Raw genomic sequence first — 16,750 nt, 5'->3', positions numbered from 1 at the left:
ATGACTGGGGTAGGCCGGGGCCATTATTATTACACCTGGGTCATAGTCGGAGCTCTATCAATACTGGGGTGGGGGTGGGGGGTTAAGGAGGTTAAAGGAGAGAAAGAAGAAATACATTAACCTTACATTATGGGGCACTATTTGTGTGGTACTAATATTGTAGGGGGCTCTATTACAGTATTTGGGGCACAGTATTGGTGGTAGCAGAAGAAGGGACAATGGGAAAGTGCAGAACATAAGACGTCTGTGTGGTAAACTCTGCAGGAAAGCTGTGTACCTGGAGGAAGAGACAAGGTGATGGTGGAACTAATGGAGAAGATGAGGAACGAGTACAATCAGAGGAGACGTCACCTGATGTCACTGGATGTAATAGGTGAGGATCTCATGTGTTTTCTGTAGCTGTATATGATAAATACTGATTTTTTGCATGTTTGCTTTTGTGTATATATGTAGTATTATAGTAGTTATATTCTTGTACACAGGGGGCAGTATTATAGTAGTTATATTCTTGTACACAGGGGGCAGTATTATAGTAGTTATATTCTTGTACATAGGGGGCAGTATAATAGTAGTTATATTCTTGTACATAGGGGGCAGTATAATAGTAGTTATATTCTTGTACAGAGGGGGCAGTATTATAGCAGTTTTATTCTTGTACATAGGGGGCAGTATTATAGCAGTTATATTCTTGTACATAGGGGGCCACTTTTACAGATTTTTCCAGGGCCATTTTAAATTCCCAGTCCGCCCCTTACTGCATGTTCATTGAAAAATGTTGGTGACACGTTTTGCGGTTATTTATGAAACAATTCTCTACTTTGGAAATTCAAAGTTTTCTACCTCTCATTTTTGTTGGATATTATATTATGAGGATTAAAACTTGAGGTGCAGTATTTCACATTTTCATAAAAAGTGCAAAATCATACTATGAGGGACCTGTTCAGATTTCAAGTCACTTTGAGGGGCCTAAATAACAGTAAAACCCCATAAATTATGTACACCATTTTAGAAACTACACCCCTCAATGTATTTTAAACAAGTGTTTTGTAGTTTGTTAACCCTTTAATTGTTTTACAGGGGTGAAAACAAAATTGGGTGCAATTTTGAAATTTGAATTTTTTTTGGCTAAATGCATTTTTCAAAAAATTTTCCTAGGTTGAATTTGATGGACTTGTGTCTTTTTTGAACCATATATATATGAATCTACCGTATATTCCGGCGTATAAGACGACCTGGTGTATAAGACGACCCCCCTACTTTCCTGTTTAAAATATAGAGTTTAAGATATATTCGCCGTATAAGACTACCCCTTTTCCAACGCATACAAAACACCGGTAAAAATTTTAAAAAAAACAGATTTGAATTTAACATGGTCCTTTTTTTAATGTAAATTCTTATGACATGCAGGTATATAGCAGGAAAACTGTCGCTCATAAACATAAGGCATACAACAACAACATTACCATTACAGCACTGCCCCCAGTAGTATACAGCACAGCCCCCAGTAGTATACAGCACAGCCCCCAGTAGTATACAGCACTGCCCCCAGTAGTATACAGCACAGCCCCCAGTAGTATACAGCACAGCCCCCAGTAGTATACAGCACTGCCCCCAGTAGTATACAGCACAGCCCCCAGTAGTATACAGCACAGCCCCCAGTGGTATACAGCACAGCCCCCAGTAGTATACACCACAGCCCCCAGTAGTATACACCACAGCCCCCAGTAGTATACAGCACAGCCCCCAGTAGTATACAGCACTGCCCCCAGTATTTTACAGCACTGCCCAGCATTAAAAAAAAAAAAAAAACTTATATACTCACCCTCCGGTGGCCCCGATGTGCGGCGCTGCTCCCCCGATGTCCGCGCCATCTTCTTTCTTCTGCTGGGCGCCGCAATTGATCTTCCCCGGCAGGCGCCTAGTATGACGCGCCGCTGCTGACGTCATACTAGGCGCCGACCCGAGGAAAGACATGGCGGCGCCCAGCAGAAGAAAGAAGATGGCGCGGAAGACTGAAGACAGCACAGTGCGGACATCGGGGCCAACGGAGGGTGAGTATTTTCCCCCGATGTATTTTTGAGGCTGCCGGCAGCTTTTTGAGGCTGCCGGCAGCCATCGCTGTGCAAACACCCGCGATCGGTGCTAGCACCGATCGCAGGTGTTACCGGTAAGCCTTTGCTGCAATATGCAGCAAAGACTTACCGGCTATGGAGAGGGCTCAGCCCGTGAGCCCTCTCCATGCACCGGGACCGCCGCCGTATAAGACGATTACCGGCGTATAAGACGACCCCAGAGAAGACAGAAGATTTTTCTGTCTTCAAAAGTCGTCTTATACGCCGGTATATACGGTATGTAACATTCTCAGTGGATAAAATAACAAAATGCTACACAAAGTTTGATACCCAATTTCTATGTTACAACAATACCCCATATGTGGAGGTAAACTGTTGTATGGGAACACGCCATGGCACTGAAGGTAATCTGCGCCATTCAGAGCAGATGTACAATGTCACGTTTTAAGGGGTATACAATCTTTTTTTTGGCAATTTGGAAATGTTAGGGCTTATTTACCGTTAGAATCGATACACTTTACAAATACTTTATTTAAAAAGGTCTTTAGCTTTTTGATGTGATTTTATTGAATGTATGGAAGAAAAGAAAATCATCAATTCTGGTTTTCTAATTTGTGCATATTTTTTGTTTCCGGTAACTGTACTATAAAAAATAATAAGTTATCTTTATTCCATAGATCACTACAATTAGGGTTATATATTTTTACAATTTTACTGTAGAAAAACTAAAATAGAGAGAATCCCATTTGTTTTCATATCGTCATCTTTTCTGAGACAGAACTTTAATATTTTTTGGTGACAGAGATGGTTTAGGGCTTATTTTTTATGTTGTGAGAAATTGCTCTGCTAGACGCTTGGTAGAAGTGCAGGAAGCAGGGACACACACAGACAAATCCAGGGCTTATTCCATGCAACCTTCTGCTTGTATGACAGATTCTCCCAAACAACACTTTCTCACAATGTTTTGAGATGTTCTTTTCAGTGGTACCATTTTGGGGCACTTAACCTTTTTGCGCACTTTTTGGAGCATTTTGTGAAGAGATTTTTTAATTTTTTTTTACAGTGTTCACCAAGTGGGTCCAATAATGTTTCCGAATTATTGCACATATTGTTACGTACACCGCTATACCAAATATGTGTGGATGCGTGACCGCAGCTTATAAGGCGTTAACAAGCGCGATCAGAGGAATCTCCGATCACGAGTGTTAGAGGTGGATGTTAGCTGTAATATACAGCTGACCCCTGCAGCTTCTGGCACCGGCTCCATTCAGGTGTCAGAAGCTGGACGTAGTAGTATGTCTCATGTCCGCAAGTTTCTGCCGACCGTGATGTCAACTACATCAAATGTCTGGAAAGAGTTAAAACTTACAAAGACATGATTCCCGAAATTTTAAAATTCTCACTAAAAGCTTACATTTTAAACAAATTCAGTTTGGAAAGATATACTTACTAAAATGTTTCTCTCCACAATGCCTTCGGATGCCTCCAAACCTTGAGACCAACAGCTAAGCTTGCAGGATATATGCCGCACTGTCACAGAATTAGCAATTTAATATATTTAAAATATACCATATAATCAGATGACTAACTGAATTATCTCTGGGTTGCAGATAAAATTCACTATCAACAGTATCTGTATCAATGTTTTTTCTTTGCGGATAGCATTCTGACCTATAGATTTTTATGGATCTGTTTAATTTTTTTTCACTAATGTGCAGGCTGAGAGAAAAAATTGCAGCATTCAGTATTTTTTTCTGACATGTGGACACACGGATAATATCCATATGAAGTCCTTTTTTCTCAAGTGTTGCTTTAAAAGCCAACATAGCTGCCATAAGCTCAGAAGACAGCCTAAAAAATTGCTGCATAAAGCCTGCTTAAAGGGAACCTGTCACCAGGAGACCCATTTTAGCACTCCCACAGTCCCCACAGAGCATAGTACATACACTGCCAAAGTGTTTCTGTATAAAAAATATGTTTTACAGAAAAAAAAAGATATGTTATATAGTACCTTTCATTAGCATCTCCTGTGTTACTAGGCACTCGTCACCTGGGAGTGGCTGGAAAGGAATAGTCCCATCGCCCACCCTTGGGAAACTGATCCTCCATGCATTCTTTTAAAATAAATGAGTAACTCCAATCACTCGGGATTGGCTGTAGAGGATCAGGGGGCGTCGCTAAGCCAAGTGATGGGTGTTTTCATACATTTGGAAAGGACACATGGAGGAGCAGTTTCCCAAGGGTGGGGGGAGGGCGATGGGACTGTTCCTTTCCAGCCACTCCCAGGTGACAAGTGCCTAGTCACACAGCACTATATAACATATCTTTTTCTCTGTAAAACAATTTTTTTATACAACAACACTTTGGCAGTGTATGTACTACGCTCTGCGGGGACTGGGGGAGTGCTAAAAATGGGTCTCCTGGGGACAGGTTCCCTTTAATGACAAATATCCCCAGTGATTTCAAAAGCTACAAATTAGGGTCAAATCAGGTAGTGAGGGATTTTCTGTTCTTACAATGGTCTCTTCAAGTAAAAACACCAGATACTTAAAGGGGTTATCTGGGTGTTACAATTTACTTAGGGCCGGGCTGGGTTGGGCTATTTAAAAATAATAGCCCAATAATTACCTCGTCCGGCACTGCTGATGTCCAGCGCCGCGGTCCGTCTCCTCTGTGCACAGGTTTGATTACAAGGGTACAAGGGTGAAATGTGCCATTTTCTTATGGACATTATGTCACAGAGATATCACATTTTTATTATATTTTAAAATCTTTTGAAGAAATGTAAATTTAAATAAATTTGGTATTGCCTTTTATATGAGTTACAATTGTAAAGGGCAATGTGATCCAACGTAATCCTGGTTTAGAACTAAACAAAAAATGACTTATTGAAGTCTTTATGACCAACCAAGGTACAATGCTCATATCACTGTTGAAAAGGAGATCAGTAAGTAATTTTAATAGAAAACTCTCAAATATTTTATGGAACCTAGTTGATCCCTTTAAAACTACTCAATCCATACCCAAAGGTTTCAGGGTTCAAATATGTGTCACTTAAATTGCAGAAGTTTATCCTCATGACTTCCAGGTGCCAGGTTGATCACAGTCTTTAGGGGACATGTATTGGAGTGCCTAATGCTGCGTGTAATATCTGGTGTACCTCATACCTGTCCAGTCCAATGTTGCTTCTATTTGTTTGCTTAGTTTACAACAGAAAAAATGTGCCTGATGTATGTGCCAACTTTTTGTAAGGCCACAACCATTTTGTCATACAAGCTTTAAGTTTGTCTAAAATCTTTATTCCCGTAAATATAAAGCAAGGCATTTTGCTGCAAATTTTGATATATTTCTGTCAATAAATAAATCTGCTTCACTGGATTCAGATAAATTACAGTAATGGGCGGTGATCAAGAGGATGTAAACAGAAGCTCAGCAGTGATGTCACAGCCACAGCGCACACCTACCCCACCGACCGCGGGAAGAGGCTGGAGTAGGTGCACTGGTCTTGACGTCACTGCTGGCACTCTGTACAGATATGTCATTTAATAATTCCCCTTTTCCATAAAATACCTACAAAAATAAATTAATGGGGATGGAAAAATCATAATGTTCTGTCTTATAAAGTGCAGAGATTTTAAAATCGAAATATAAAAACTTACCGAAGGACAAGCACCAAAAAAAAGTATCTTAGATGCATATATTTATGTAACTGTTTTGTCAAAACGTGGTATGGACAAAACATACAGTACATTGGAAAAATGTTCAAAGATCATATTAAACATGTACTCAAATAACATATTTACCCATTGCTTGTTCCTCTTCTGTGATAGTATCTTCTGCTCTCTTAGCAACTCCCCAATTCCACAAGTTAATTGCACATTCTTCCGTCTACAAATGAATATTAGTGATCAAAATGTAAAAGAATTCTACAACATTCTACAACAGAAAAAAAATCAGAAGCCAATAATTAGCAATGTAAAAGATCTATAAAAAAAAATACGTAATGGCGGGAAAGTCTGTAACATAATAGCATGAATACATCTCACTTGGTTTAACACTACCATTTTGATGGCTCTTTGTCTTTCTCTATTTTCTTTGAGAAGAGAGGAAAACACAGAGGCGCAAGTTGGGGAAAGAGAGGAAGAAGGAGGCGAAAGCTAAAAAAGAGAGGGGCCTGGAGGCTAAGATCTGACAAAAATGGGGACCTGGATGGAAAAAAGGGGGCCATGATGGTGCAACTTGGAAAAAAAAGGCGAATATGAAGTTGCAGGTTAGAGACGGTGATAGCTCGAGAAACAGAGATACATAAGGGCAAAACATTGCACAAAGAGGGGAATATTAATGTGAAAGTTTAAGGAAAAGGGGGCATGAGGGTGTAACTTGAGAAAGAGGAAGAAATTGGGGTTCAGGCAGTGTGAATGTGGGACATTGTGGTTCACTCTTTGAGAAAGAGGGGGAACCTGGCTGGAGAAAATAGAGGACATAGAGATGTTTTTTTTAAAAAAGAAGAGGAAGTATATCGGGTATAGGGTGTATCTTTATTTTGTTCTGCCTGTGGTTCAAGCACCATAAATTTAGAGCCCTTTGTTCTCTTTTCTACTAATGACTTTCCTATGAAGTTGGAGGACGGACAAGTTTTAATGCCTGCCTAGGGCACCAAAGTGCTGCTATATATACACACACAGATCCAGTGCCTTGCTCTCATTTGGAGATGTAGTAGCATTTACAGTCTATGAAGATGAGGGGGTGACACATGAGGTGTAAGCCGCAATCTTATATGCAGAGTCCGGGTTCTCTGGGACTGCACAGAAACCTATAGTTTATTTGGTTTTCACTGGAAAACAAATTGGAGTGCACAGGATGGGTTCGTAAAAAGAGAGATGAAGTTTAATGCAGTTAGGCTCGCCTAAATGAATGGGTTTTAAGAGAATGTGTGAAGCTTTGGAGTTTGGGTATTAGCATGATAGTCCAGGGTATTTTAGGGCATTCCAGAAGTCCTGGTAGATGGAAAAGCATGCGAGATGTAGGTAAGTGTGGCATTGTGGGGATATATGGTCCCCAACGGATATATGCGTTGCTGCACACTATCAATTAGCGATCAGCAACAGATATATTCAGTTTTGCCGTGGCACTTACATATGAGGCCACCACGTTGCCAGTGATCACACTCATCATCCTTTGTACTGTTCCTGTGAACACTCCCATTATCCATCTGTCCCTTGCCCTAAAACCACACTTATAAGTGTGCTGTTCTAATAAGTGCTCTCTTACACTGGACGCACTTTTCAGTGTGCCATGCCATTAGTACGTTGAGAGTAATTTTTACAGGTGCGCATTTGTTAGCAGGATCTGTTTAGCCGTGTGATGAGGATTCTTTTAGGAGAGAGAGTAGTAATTAACTGAGATAATACCCCGCATAATCCTGCTTTAGTTATCATATCCACTTCTATGTTGTGGGCTGACTTCTTAATTGGTTGGGAGCATTCTTGTTTGGTTACTGCATGCCTAACTTGAAGAAATTGGTAAAAACAGGTATGTGGAAGGTTGAACTCCGAGCGTAATTGCTCAAAGGACTTCAGTGTAGTTTCCTCATATAATTGAGCCATAGTGGTAATTCCCTTGCTTATCCACTGAGGTAACGGAGTGAGCTTACCAAGTTCAGGGTATTGGACATTTGGCCATATAGGGGTATGTAGAATATATCCCTCTATCCCTAGCAGGCTGGGCATCTTCCACCACAGTTTGTCTACGCATTTCAATGTTACTAACTCCCCACCTACAGTTTTGAATGAGCCCCAAATATTGCCTATATCCAAAATATGCCGAAGCACTTTCTGTGAGGATAGCCCTCCCCCATCCCCGGATCGCAATGATCAGGTTTTGAAGAGTGGCACAGTGTATATAAAGAAATAGGATTATAATCCGTTGCGGGTGCAAGCTAGCGAGGTCCGACTCAAGGCCTTCAGGTTATCCAAATATCCAAGCAGAGAAGCAGCACTCCATCAGTTTCAGGATTTTATTCACATGTGGGCAAACAGCAACGTTTCAGCTAACTCAATGTAGCCATTTTCACGCATAGTGAGCCAGTGTTACAAAGCGGGTTTAAATCCCTGCAGGATATGACATCACAATCAATCAGTGACAGGAACAATGGTATTTGCATATCAGTGTCAAAGAGATGTGCATATAAACATTTACAGTGAAATACAATGTTATCCATTGCAGATAAAAATCAGAAATCATAAAAAAGTGTAGGCTTATGAGGAAGACAAACACCTCCACGTGCCAGGATATCATTGTTTGTAAACAATGTGAAGGCGCATGTCCAGTGGTTTCTATGAGACCACCACGCAAGCTGCAGCATTTGAAGTAAAAAGTGGATATATAGGCTTTGCCACACTCCAAATGCCCTCGGCAAGAGGCCATACCTGTAAGTCCTAGGGGCTTTAATTAAGACAGCTGCATTCGGACCTAGCGATCGCTTGCTTCTTAGTCTCCGCACTGTCAACATCAGAGTCCCGTGGTTATCACGAGATTGCACCTAGTACGTTGGCGGCCATCTTGGAATAGGGAAACGTGTGCATCGCCAGTCAGAGGATGTGATCTGGACCGGAAGTTTCGAGAACTTTAGAGCTTTCTTTGACACACTCAATTTGATCGAGCCAGATATAAAATTTATGTTGACTTATTCTTCCTCAAACATTCAGTTTCTATACACCAACATATACAATAGGTTGAAAACTGACCTATATGTAAAACCCACTGACCATAACAATTTGTTGAAGTACGACGGTGCTCACCCTAAGAGAATAATGCATTCCCTCCCATACAGCAAGACGGTCAGGGCCCGCAGAATTGTGGATGACCCAACATGGGTCGAAACCAGATTGCAAGAGAAGTCTAAAAAATTTGTAGCCATTGGTTATCCCACACAGTTGGTCTCTAGATACAGAGATAGGGCCAAGAATTTAGATAGATCTACTCTATTAACGCCAAGAGCTGAAAATCCAGAAAAACCTATGAGGATTCCCTTTGTATCCACCTATGGGCCCCATAGTCCCCATATTTCTAGGGCGACACGGAAACATTGGCATATCTTGTCACAATACCATAGTAATATTGGGTCTTTTCAATTACCACCACTATTTTCTTACAACAGGTCAAGAAACCTGAAGGACAGCCTTGCCATGACTTTGAAACCTGGATGCTACCCCCTGCATGAGCTGAGAATTGCAGCCATATGCTTAAGGGGGACACCTTTAGTGACCCACTGACAAAAGAAGTACAATATTAGACAACGCTTGACGTGTAGGTCCGACTACATCATTTATGTCCTCATGTGTCCGTGTGCCAAATTGTATGTAGGGGAAACAACCACTGAATGTAGACCAAGACTTCACAATCATCGCTCAACTGTTAATACTTGTAAACTAGATTTACCAGTCCCCCGACATTTTTCTGAGGCTGAACATAAGATCCACCGACTTAAATTTTGGATTATAGACTCTGTACCACCCGCTAGAAGAGGTGGCAATAGACAAAAGGCTTTAAAAAATGTGAGACAGAATGGATATACAGATTAAATTCTGTACATTCTACTGGGCTCAACATAGTTTTAATCTCAACACTCTGATATGAGTTCGCCCGTACCCATCTGAACCATGCATGACACTTCTTACGGTGTTGGGAAGTATCTAATTGTATGTTGCTTGTTTTATTATTGTCACGGGTGGTCCCGCGATCCCCGTCGCGGATCGCGGGCTCACCCGTGCCGTCGGTCCCCCGCCAGCGCGCAGCAAGCACTACTCACGGGTCCCGGCTCCTGCCCTGCCGGCATCGGCTCCGTCCGCAGCTGCTCCGTCCCCTTCGGCTGTGCGCGCACGTCCCCGACAGCTAGGGCGTGCGCGCGGCAAGTTCTGCAAATTTAAAGGGCCAGCGCGCCACTAATTGGCGCTGGTCTTTTCCCTTTAAACTATTTAACCCTGCCTCTTCCTGTTACCCTTGCCGGATCTTTGTGCCTTGCGCCCTAGAGAAAGCTGTATTTGATGCCTTGTGCTGTTCTTGAGATTTCCTGTTGTGACCCCAGTTCCGATTCTGACTACGCTCCTTTGCCGCCTGTCCTGACCTGTTGCTACGACTCTGACTACGAACCTGTGCTGCCCGTCCTGACCTCCTGCCTGTCCCCGACTACGAGATTGCCTGCCGATTCTGTACCTCGACCTTGGCTGCCACTGCGGACAAGTCACGCCTGTGGAACGACCTGGTGGTACCACGCCGCAGCAAGTCCAACCCGCTTTGCGGCGGGCTCTGGTGAAAACCGGGTACCACTTAGACTCCGGTCCCAGGTAGTGGCTTGTGCCATCGTCCGCAGTGGTTCAGAGGATCCACAACCTCTAAGCCTGACAGTAACATCCGGCCATGGATCCCGCTGAGGTGCCGCTTCCTACTCGGCCGACTCTGGCTGCCATCGTGGGTCAACAATCCCGAGAGATTGTCGCTCAACGCCAACAGCTGGAACAGGTTACCGCCATGCTGCAGCAGCTGCTGGCCACCCAGCAGCAACAACAGGTTCCTGAGGCCGCTCCAGTGGCTCCCGCTACCCCGGCTTCTCTTCCCGCCACTGAACCGAGGCTACGGCTGTCTATGCCCGGGAAGTATGATGGTGATCCCAAGTCTTGCAGGGGCTTCATAACCCAGTGCTCCCTGCATTTTGAGTTGATGCCGTCTCAATTCTTCACGGAACGATCCAAGGTGGCCTTCATCGTCAGCCTTCTCTCTGGTAAGGCCCTGGCCTGGGCTACTCCTCTCTGGGACAGAGACGACCCGGTCACAGACAATCTCACTGCATTTCTGGCGGAGTTCCGGTCCGTTTTTGAGGAACCTGCACGGGCCTCTTCTGCTGAGACTGCGCTGTTGAATCTCCGCCAGGGGGGCTCATCCGTGGGAGAATATGCGGTCCAGTTCCGTACCTTGGCCACGGAACTCTCCTGGAACGATGCGGCCCTGTCCGCAACCTTCAAGAAGGGACTTGCCCCTCATATTAAAGACGCTCTGGCCGCTCGGGATCTGCCGTCTACCCTGGGTGGTCTTATCACCTTAGCCACCCGGATTGACGTGCGATTTAGAGAGCGTGCTGAGGAATTACGCCTAGAGCAACCGCAAGTTCGCCCACGACGATTTCCTCGCCTGGCTCCTGCTTTTCAAAGACCGCTCCAGCCCCCTGATGTACCACCCGTGGAGGAGCCAATGGAGGTGGACAGGCGCAGACTCTCTTCCCAGGAGCGTATCAGAAGGCGTCAGGGAAACCTCTGCTTCTACTGTGCCAGTCCTGGACACTTCCTGGGGTCTTGCCCAATCCGTCCCCAACCTTCGGGAAACGCCAGCACCTAGGGTTCTTGGGAGAAGCGTCCCTAGGTGTGAGCAAAGCTTCTCCACGTTTGATGATACCGGTGCTTCTCAGCGTGGGCACCGGCACCCAGATCCAGGTCTCTGCCTTCTTGGACTCAGGCTCCGCGGGGAACTTCGTGGATGCCGCCTTGGTCTCCCGGCATCACCTTCCTGTGGTCTTGAAAGGCCGTTGGTCATCTCCTCCGTCAGTGGAAAAATCCTTTCTGACCCGGTCCACTACCGCACCAAGCCACTGTCTGTGCAAGTCGGTGTGCTGCACAAGGAGAGCCTGTCCTTTTATGTGCTTCCACGTTCCACATCCTCCATCCTGTTGGGTCTACCATGGTTGCAGTTCCACGCACCCGTTCTTGACTGGAAGACGTGGGAGATCCTTCGGTGGGGACCCGACTGCCAATCTCGCTGTGTGGATTTGCCTCGTCCTGTGCCAGTTCTGGCCTCTTCTGTGTCCCTTAAGGCCCTGGAGGGTCTTCCGGCATGTTATAAGGACTTTCGTGATGTCTTCTCAAAGAAGCAAGCTGAGACGTTGCCACCTCACCGTCCCTACGATTGTCCTGTGGATCTGTTGCCAGGCACTTCTCCCCCACAGGGTCGTGTGTATCCGCTTTCTGTACCAGAAACCTCAGCCATGTCGGACTATATCCAAGAAAATCTGCAGAGGGGATTTATACGCAAGTCTTCCTCTCCGGCTGGTGCAGGTTTTATCTTCGTGACCAAAAAGGACGGGTCACTCCGACCATGCATAGACTATCGCGGTCTTAACAAAATCACGGTTAAGAACCGTTATCCGTTGCCATTGGTCACTGAGTTGTTTGACCGCCTTCGTGGAGCCAAGATCTTCTCCAAATTTGATCTTCGTGGGGCTTACAACCTCATTCGTATACGCCAAGGGGATGAATGGAAGACCGCTTTTAATACCCGTGATGGACACTTTGAATATCTGGTGATGCCGTTCGGACTCTGTAATGCACCAGCCGTCTTTCAGGAGTTCGTGAATGACATCTTTAGAGACTTGCTTTATGTCTGTGTGGTGGTCTATCTGGACGATATCCTCGTGTTTTCTCCGGACCTTGAGACCCCTTGAGTCCAAGTACGGCAAGTACTCAGTCGATTAAGGACCAATCGTCTCTATGCCAAGCTCGAAAAGTGTCTGTTCCATCAGCAGAGTATTCCATTTCTCGGCTATGTCATCTCGGACAAAGGCCTTCGTATGGATCCTGCCAAGCTGTCGGTGGTTCTTCAGTGGCCTCGCCCAGTGGGACTGCGCGCTATACAGCGATTTCTGGGCTTTGCGAATTATTACCGCCAGTTCATCCCACGTTTTTCCTCTCTGGTGTCTCCAATTGTGGCGCTTACCAAGAAGGGTGCCAATCCCCGACTCTGGCCTTCGGCAGCTGAGGAGGCCTTTAAGAACTTAAAATCTTTGTTTGCCTCGGCTCCAGTCCTGGTGCGTCCCGACATTGAAAAGCCTTTTCATCTGGAAGTGGATGCCTCCTCAGTAGGGGCCGGAGCAGTACTCACGCAGAAGGGTCCCAAAGGCCGCACAGTCACCTGTGGATTCTTCTCCAAGTCTTTTTCCTCCGCAGAGAGGAATTACGGGATAGGAGATCGAGAATTATTGGCGATCAAGCTTGCCCTAGAAGAGTGGCGTTATCTCCTGGAGGGAGCTAGGTTTCCGGTCAGCATCTATACAGACCACAAAAACCTCCTCTATCTCCAGACTGCTCAGCGACTCAACCCACGCCAAGCTCGTTGGTCACTCTTCTTCGCCCGGTTCGATTTTCTCATTCATTTTCGTCCGGCCGAGAAGAACATCAAGGCAGACGCCCTTTCTCGTGCTTCGGATGTCGTTGGGGAAGAACCGGTTCCTCGTCATGTTATCTCTCCTGACCGACTTGTACTGGCCGCTCCAGTGGATCTTCGTCTATTACCTCCTGGCAAGACATACTTACGACCTGTGCTACGGAGGAGAATTCTGTCTTGGGGACATTGCTCTCGTGTGGCTGGGCATCCTGGGGTGCAGCGTTCTATCGCCCTCATTACCCGATTCTACTGGTGGCCAGACCTGGCCAGGGATGTCCGGGATTTTGTGGGTGCCTGTACTTCCTGTGCCCGGAATAAGCCTTCACGTCTTAAGCCTGCTGGTCGTCTTCTGCCGTTGCCGATACCCAGCTGTCCATGGACTCATATTGCTATGGATTTCATCACGGATCTACCATCTTCTTCAGGCAATACCGTCATCTGGGTGGTGACTGACCGGTTCTCTAAGATGGCCCATTTTATTCCTCTGCCAGGTTTGCCAGCTGCTCCATGTCTTGCCGACCAGTTCTTTCACCACATCTTCCGACTCCATGGACTTCCACGACACATAGTCTCTGACCGTGGAGTACAGTTTGCCTCGAAATTTTGGCATTCTCTCTGTAACCAACTACAGGTGAAGTTGGACTTCTCTTCCGCCTATCATCCCCAGTCGAACGGGCAGGTGGAGAGAGTTAACCAGACTTTGGGCTGCTATCTACGCCACTTTGTTTCTGCCCGTCAGGACGATTGGTCCCAACTGTTGCCTTGGGCGGAGTTCTCCTATAACTCCTTGGACTCTGCATCAGCGGGTTCCGCTCCATTTTTTGTCAACTATGGACTCCATCCTCGCCCGCCTCTACCTCTACCCGTGGCTTCTGATGTTCCTGCTGTTGAGGAGTTGGTACAGGACTTAAAAACCATCTGGGAGCAGACCCGCCTTTCCTTATTACAGGCTTCGACTCAAACAAAATTTCAAGCCGATAAAAGACGCAGGCCTCCCCCCTTCTTCTCTCCTGTCCCTTCGAGGTGATGCATCGCATCAATCCAGTCTCATATAAGCTGCGCCTTCCTCCCACCATGCGCATCCCGAACTCCTTCCATGTCTCCCTGCTCAAGCCTGTCATCTTGAACCGCTTTTCCCGACAGCTGTCTCCTCCTGCTCCGGTGGCCGACTCCTCTGACATCTATGAGGTAAAGGAGATCCTTGATGCCAAGACTGTAAGGGGTAAGCGGTTCTTCTTGGTTGACTGGAAGGGGTTCGGGCCTGAGGAGAGATCCTGGGAGCCCGAGGACAATATCCTGGACCAGGACCTCCTGCAGAGATTCCTCCAGCCCAGAAAAAGGGGGAGGCCGAAGGGGGGGTACTGTCACGGGTGGTCCCGCGATCCCCGTCGCGGATCGCGGGCTCACCCGTGCCGTCGGTCCCCTGCCAGCGCGCTGCAAGCGCTACTCACGGGTCCCGGCTCCTGCCCTGCCGGCATCGGCTCCGTCCGCAGCTGCTCCGTCCCCTTCGGCTGTGCGCGCGCATCCCCGACAGCTAGGGCGCGCGCGCGGCAAGTTCTGCAAATTTAAAGGGCCAGCGCGCCACTAATTGGCGCTGGTCTTTTCCCTTTAAACTATTTAACCCTGCCTCTTCCTGTTACCCTTGCCGGATCTTTGTGCCTTGCGCCCTAGAGAAAGCTGTATTTGATGCCTTGTGCTGTTCTTGAGATTTCCTGTTGTGACCCCAGTTCCGTTTCTGACTACGCTCCTTTGCCGCCTGTCCTGACCTGTTGCTACGACTCTGACTACGAACCTGTGCTGCCCGTCCTGACCTCCTGCCTGTCCCCGACTACGAGATTGCCTGCCGATTCTGTACCTCGACCTTGGCTGCCACTGCGGACAAGTCACGCCTGTGGAACGACCTGGTGGTACCACGCCGCAGCAAGTCCAACCCGCTTTGCGGCGGGCTCTGGTGAAAACCGGGTACCACTTAGACTCCGGTCCCAGGTAGTGGCTTGTGCCATCGTCCGCAGTGGTTCAGAGGATCCACAACCTCTAAGCCTGACAATTATATTATACTAATTATCAATCATCTTGTTTATTCTATCTAGATCACTTCTGCAATCAGGGGACTGTCACCATCATTTGCTGCCTGGCACATACTCCACTACCTTGTCTGCCATGCTGCAACCGTTATATATTATTCCAGTTAATATTACGATCGGAGGGACCCAGTGTCGGGATCACAGCATGTATGTTCAAAAGCCGGTGGTCTGTTTCCAGAGGTAACAATGGCAACGTGCTTGGAGGTTAATTCGAGCGGAGGTGCACTGTGGACAATCACGGTGAGGGGAAGTTTACACCAGTCCTTTACTTTCGTCTGAAACTTATAAATCAGAGATTGAGCGCAATGAATTCAGTAGGGTCTGCCGATATTCGGACACCCAGATATTTAAAGACTGACACCACTGAGAGACCGTACTCAGTGAGTGGTTTAGGACACACCTGGGGGAATAGGGGCATTACCACTGATTTTGTCCAGTTGATAGTAAAGCCTGACAGGGACCCAAAAGATGTTATTATATCTATTGCCGCTTGCAGAGAGGGGGACCAATTATCTAGGAAGAGAAACAGGTTGTCACCATATAATGCAACTTTCTCTTGGTGCTCTCCGTATTGAAAACCTTTTACGTTTACAGCAGACTGCAGGGCAGCCGCCAGAGGCTCCGCCGCGACTGCAAATAGTAGCGGCGACAGCGGACACCCCTGACTCCCTCTAAATAATGGAAATGTGGGGGAAAGCAGTGAGTTTATCTGTAGCCTAGCCATTGGAGAAGAGTATAATAAATGTACCCATTTTAGGAATTTGGGCCCAAATCCTAACTTTCGCAGTACTGCTAATAAATGCTGCCATTCCACACTATTGATTGCCTTGGCCAAGTCAAAAGACACGACCGCAGCATCCGGTAAGTGGCTACGGGAGGCTTGGATGTTTAACTAGTTCACGACCGTCGTGTCCCGCTGCATGGAGAGGGCTCACGTGCTGAGTCCTCTCCATAGCCGGTAAGTTTTTGCGCATGGGCGCCGCCATCTTGCCTAGGATCCTTGCTCCCTGTGACGTCATTGGGGAGCGGCGATCTGTCTCCATGGTAGCCTTGGGTCTTCCGAAGACCTGAGGCTATTTCGTTTTAACCCCTTCATTACAATGTGCTGATAGCACATTGTAATGAATGAGGAGGAAAATCCCCATATACTGCCCTACTGTAGTATGGCAGTATATGATAGGATCGATCAGACAACCTAGGGTTAAAGTACCTAGATCTGACAGAAATATAAATAAACACAAAAAAAATCATAAACACATTAGGTATCGACGCGTCCGAAAATGCCCAATCTATCAAAATATATTAACGGTTTTTCAATGCGTTTAACCCCGTAACGGAAAATAGCGGCCAAGGTCCAAAATGGCACTTTTTTGCCATTTTGAAAAA

At 46.3% G+C, this 16,750-nt stretch overlaps 1 protein-coding gene across 10 annotated transcripts in view; it reads right to left on the bottom strand.

The window, feature by feature from the left end:
* Positions 1–16,750, bottom strand: part of TEX11 (testis expressed 11) — a 285,428-nt gene that overhangs the window by 232,260 nt on the left and 36,418 nt on the right. For 9 of the 10 annotated variants that reach the window (XM_072125893.1, XM_072125897.1, XM_072125889.1 and 6 more), the window contains exons 4-5: positions 5,876–5,960; positions 3,523–3,602 (exon numbers count right to left, since the gene is read on the bottom strand). The exons of the other annotated variant lie outside the window; for it this stretch is intronic. In XM_072125893.1, the coding sequence (XP_071981994.1) occupies positions 3,523–3,602; positions 5,876–5,960 (165 nt within the window). The remainder of the gene's footprint in view (positions 1–3,522; positions 3,603–5,875; positions 5,961–16,750) is intronic. 10 annotated transcript variants of the gene reach the window in all.

The sequence above is a fragment of the Engystomops pustulosus genome, chromosome 9, assembly GCF_040894005.1.
Source record: "Engystomops pustulosus chromosome 9, aEngPut4.maternal, whole genome shotgun sequence".
Taxonomy (NCBI): Eukaryota; Metazoa; Chordata; class Amphibia; order Anura; family Leptodactylidae; genus Engystomops; species Engystomops pustulosus.
This window is presented reverse-complemented; position numbering and strand designations above follow the sequence as displayed.